Genomic DNA, 5000 nt, shown 5'->3' on the forward strand with positions numbered 1-5000 from the left:
TCCCAGTACCTAAGATGAAGAGGGAGAGGAGGAGGAGGAAGAGGAGGGGGAAGAGGAGGAGGAGGAAGAGGAGGGGGAAGAGGAGGTGGCAGAGATCAGAGGAGGAGGATGAGGAGGAGGAGGAGGAAGAGGAGGAGGAAGAGGAGGGGGAAGAGGAGGTGGCAGAGATGAGAGGAGGAGGAAGAGGAGGAGGAGGAAGAGGAGGAAGAGGAGGGGGAAGAGGAGAAACAGGGGGAGAAAAAATACACAGAGAAGAAGTAATAGAAAGAAGAAGAAAGAAGAGAAGACCTGTTGTACAACTTTAACATACAATCTTAAAGCAACACAAACTAGCTTTTAAATAAACGTCCCCTTACAACAAATACGGCACCAAAGACTCTATAGGGGAAAACGGAAAAAGATGTTTTGAAACTGAAATTAATTAGGATTGATATGATATTTTGAGATTGATAAGATCTGTGACCAATCATTTTGCACTTTTGCCAACTTTGCGCTTTTTAAATTCATGTTCATTGCATCACTTTACTACCCTGGGAATCCAGAGTTCTCGCGGAAGCATTTGCTCAGCGAGGGACTCTTGCAATGAGTAATGATGCACGTAACTTTTGCCCCTTGCATCGCGGGGAACCAATCACATCTGTGTATCTGATATAGGCGGGCCAGAGGCGAGCTAAACAGATGACATGTCGTAGTGTCATCCAATTGCGTCAAAGTCCGGAATCAGTCAGTTAACATTGGTCGTATAGTGTTATTCAATTTTGTGCAGTGAGATTTTCAAAAGCATGCTTGGTGCCGCCCCTTGAGTTGGGCCATTACATTATTCGTGGCCAGACCCTTAATCTTTCATTAATTTACTAGCACACTGCACTAAAAAGCAAGCCATGTAAGATCTAAACGGGCTTTGGTGACATCTCACTGAAAAGCAGCTCATGTAAGATCTAAATGGGCTTTGATGAAATCTCACTGTTTGTGAGTCTCCCACCCGTGGCCCTCTCAGACCTCTCTTTCTGCCTCCTCTCTCCCCTCAGACCCCCTAACTCTCCCCTGTAAGAGGATGAGCCGATGAGCCGCAGCTACTGGTGGCTGTAAGCTGTTGCAGCAGGTTTAGACCTAAAAGAGCTGAGGAGAGAGTGAGAGAGTGAGTGAGAACGCTGGGCGATCCCCTATGAGTCCCCAGCGGGGAGGCCCATGGGCGGATTATGAACTTTCGGCCCCTGGGCCCAGATGTATTAAAGGGACACCAGGCAACGTTTTTGTGTTAATTAATCATCTTCGTAAGTCGGTATATGGTTAAATGACTCATTATGGGGCGAATGAAGGCTCTCTCGCCCGCCCCTACTGCCTGTAGGAAGAATATCCCGCTTGCAAGTTCAGTGTATCGTACCCGCCGACCGAAGCAGGATCAGTTTACAGCACAGAGGCAGGCTAACGAAACGCTAGAGATTGTTGCAAACGTGTGTATAATGGCAGAGCCGGCGAAGAAGCAGCGAAAACCCTTGACGGAAGATGCAAAGAAAAGGAAAAGAGCTTCAGACCGAGCGAGGGGGAGTTTCGTAGAGAAAAAGCATCAGGCTTGCCTGGTGTCCCTTTAAGGGCCCCACACTTATTGTCGTATATGTGGGAGGGGGGTTTGGGGGTCCTCCCCCAGAATTTTTTTAAAATTGTTTGATGTGATTTCCTGTATTCTGGTGCATTTTGGGGATGGCCAATACTAAATTCAATCAGATTCATAGCCTACATCCTGATTTGTTGATATTGAGGCAATGATTCCATGTAAAGGCTTGGGCTTCAGGGCCCCCTGACCCCTTGGGCCCCTGGGCCTGGGCCTGGTAGGCCCGTGCAGTAATCCATCCCTGGGGAGGCCCAGCATGAGGCGACAATGGGCTGTAAGTAGTGATGGGCAAATGAAGCTTTGGTGAACCACTGAATGACAGCAGTGTGAAGCTAGCGACACTAATGAAAGAAAATCCAATATGGCCACCATATGTAGATTTTTCAACATAAAAGTCCTTACCCAAACCAGTATATGTAACCAAAAATATACTGGTTTACTTAAGGACTTTTATGTTGAAAAATGATAGTGTGGCGGCCATCTTTTTTTTCCAGCTATTGTCGCTAGCTTCACACTGCAGTGGTTCACCAACGCTTCATTTGCCCATCACTAGCTGTAAGGCTGGAGTGGAGTGACGATGGAAGACCAAAATGTAGTTGGTTACCTACCTAGTTAGCTTTTAGCTTGCTACCATCACTAGTTAGCTCATCGCTTCCTAACCTTGGGGTTAGGGACCCCAAGTGGGGTCACCTTAAATTCAAATGTGGTCGCCTGAGATATTGGGTAACTGACCAGTACATTACATTAAATAAAAAATATTAAAAACCCCATTATATCCAAGTTAAGTAACTAATTGGATCCTTCATTACAATCTGGCTACGTAAAAATAAACTTAGACAGCCCGCATGAGATGATTGACGTAATCATGCTTGATCAACTTCCAAACAAAGTAGCAAAACATCCAGATGTGCAAAGTTAGCCAAACAAATTAGCTTGCTAGGGAAAATCAAAGTACTGGTCTCGACTGGATGTTACAACAAAGATGTTGTGAATGATTGGGGTCGTTTTGTGACATCAAAATAGGGTCACCTGCCAAAAAAGTTGGGAACCCCTGAGTTAGCTGGTTACAGTACCTGTCCTTGATCTTGTTGGTCCGCTCCACGGCGTCGATGTCCATGCGGATCTTGAAGCGGATATGGGGAGGCAGTGCGTCGGTCCAGGGGTACATGTCCAGGAAAACGAGGCCGGCCCAGAACTTGTTCTCCTCCAGCAGGTAGAGGGCTTTGTGGGCCACCTCCTCCTCATCCTCTAGGCCCTCAAACTTGTCCAGTTTTATGCACTGAAGAGAGGGAGGATTTACTGATAATTATTGCTTCTGTGTGTGTGTGTGTGTGTGTGTGTGTGTGTTTATTTGTGTAAGCTTGTGTGTGTATGTTTGTGTTAAGGGTGTGTGTGTGTGTGTTTATGTGTGTAAGCTTGTGTGTGTATGTTTGTGTTGAGGGTGTGTGTGTTTATGTGTGTAAGCTTGTGTGTGTATGTTTGTGTTGAGGGTGTGTGTTTGTTGTGTTGTGTGTGTGTACTTTGGTAATCATAAGACACAAGCACATTTAAAATAGGTTACTGTGTGTGTATTTGCGCGTGTGTGTGTGTGTATTTGAGTGTGTGTGTGTGTGTGTGTGTGTGTGTGTGTGTGTGTGTGTGTGTGTGTGTGTCTATTTGCATGTGTGTGTGTGTGTGTGTGCCTCTCACCTGAGCGTACTGGTTGAAGGTGCGTACGAACTGATCCGCCAGGTTGAAAACGCTCCTCCAGTCCACACTGGGCATTCCAGCCTCACGCTTATACTCCGGACCATTGAACAGGAAGTTGAGGATGTGTCGAGTGGTCAGCTCCGTCTCAGCCAGGCGACGGTCCAGGAAGTCCATGACTGTGGGGTTTCTGAGAGTGTCCTGAGGGTGAAACATGTAAGACCAACATCAACAGAGACAAGCATAACACTAACAAGTGGAACACTAACAAGTGGAACAAGAGACAAGCTTAACACTAACAAGCATAACACTAACAAGTGGAACACTAACAAGTGGAACACTAACAAATGGAACGGGGGGGGGGGGGCAGCCGTGGCCTACTGGTTAGCGCTTCGGACTTATAACCGGAGGGTTGTCGGTTCGAACCCCGACCAGTAGGAACGGCTGAAGTGCCCTTGAGCAAGGCACCTAACCCCTCACTGCTCCCCGAGCGCCACTGTTGTTGCAGGCAGCTCACTGCGTCGGGATTAGTGTGTGCTTCACCTCACTGTGTTTTCACTGTGTGCTGAGTGTGTTTTACTAATTCATGGATTGGGATAAATGCAGACCCTCACGGGATCAAAAGAGTATATATACTTACTTATACTTCCTTAAGAGACAAGTATAACACTAACAAGTGGAACAATAACAAGCATAACACTAACAAGCATAACACTAACAAGCATAACACTAACAAGTGGAACACTAACAAGTGGAACACTAACAAGTGGAACACTAACAAGCATAACACTAACAAGTGGAACACTAACAAGCGGAACACTAACAAGCATAACACTAACAAGTGGAACACTAACAAGCATAACACTAACAAGTGGAACACTAACAAGTGGAACACTAACAAGTGGAACACTAACAAGCATAACACTAACAAGTGGAACACTAACAAGTGGAACACTAACAAGCATAACACTAACAAGTGGAACACTAACAAGCATAACACTAACAAGTGGAACACTAACAAGTGGAACACTAACAAGTATAACACTAACAAGTGGAACACTAACAAGTGGAACAAGTGGGACAGGAGAAAGGAAGGCCATGAGGACAGCAGGTGAGGACAGCAGGTGAGGACAGCAGGTGAGGACAGCAGGTGAGGACAGCAGGTGAGGACATACTTGTTTGTGTTTGTCTGTGTATGAGTATGAGTATGTATGTGTGTGTGTGTGTGTGTTTGTCTGTGTATGAGTAGGTGTGTGTCTCTGTGTGTGTGTGTGTGTGTGTACAAGGCAATTTATAGTCCAGGCGACAAAGGTTGCTCAATAAAATAAGACACGTCTGCTAAAGTGTTGCAGAGCATGTTGCGTACATCTGACAAATTGAAACAGTGCAGACGTTGCATACTCTGACTGGATAGCAAGTCAAAGTTCTACCAGTGTCCTTCATTCTGTTGTGTGTTGCCGTGGTGATGGTGTGCGTCTGCGTTTACTTTTGTTTTGCAATCAGATGTGATGTTAGAAAAATGTGCCAGTTATGAAAAATAGGGAATGTTGCATTCAACATTTAGCCACTGGTGCAAAAAAAAAAAAAACGATGAAAGCCTACAGTGCCGCAACATTTGTTGATAAGTGTACTGGGTATGAGAGCGTATGTTTGGGTCAGCATCCTACAGTACATGCTTGTGGGTCTGTGGTGATGGGGAAAC

The 5000-nt window shown here is 45.7% G+C and overlaps 1 protein-coding gene across 4 annotated transcripts in view; it reads right to left on the reverse strand.

Moving 5' to 3' along the window:
- Positions 1–5000, reverse strand: part of LOC121724834 (retinal-specific phospholipid-transporting ATPase ABCA4-like) — a 54476-nt gene that overhangs the window by 34879 nt on the left and 14597 nt on the right. For all 4 annotated transcript variants that reach the window (XM_042111683.1, XM_042111682.1, XM_042111684.1 and 1 more), the window contains 3 exons: positions 3302–3499; positions 2686–2891; positions 1–9 (listed from right to left, as the gene is read on the reverse strand). The exon at positions 1–9 is cut by the window's left edge and continues 168 nt beyond it. In XM_042111683.1, coding sequence (XP_041967617.1) covers positions 1–9; positions 2686–2891; positions 3302–3499 — 413 coding nt within the window. The remainder of the gene's footprint in view (positions 10–2685; positions 2892–3301; positions 3500–5000) is intronic.

Source organism: Alosa sapidissima, chromosome 12 (genome assembly GCF_018492685.1).
Source record: "Alosa sapidissima isolate fAloSap1 chromosome 12, fAloSap1.pri, whole genome shotgun sequence".
Lineage (NCBI taxonomy): Eukaryota > Metazoa > Chordata > Actinopteri > Clupeiformes > Clupeidae > Alosa > Alosa sapidissima.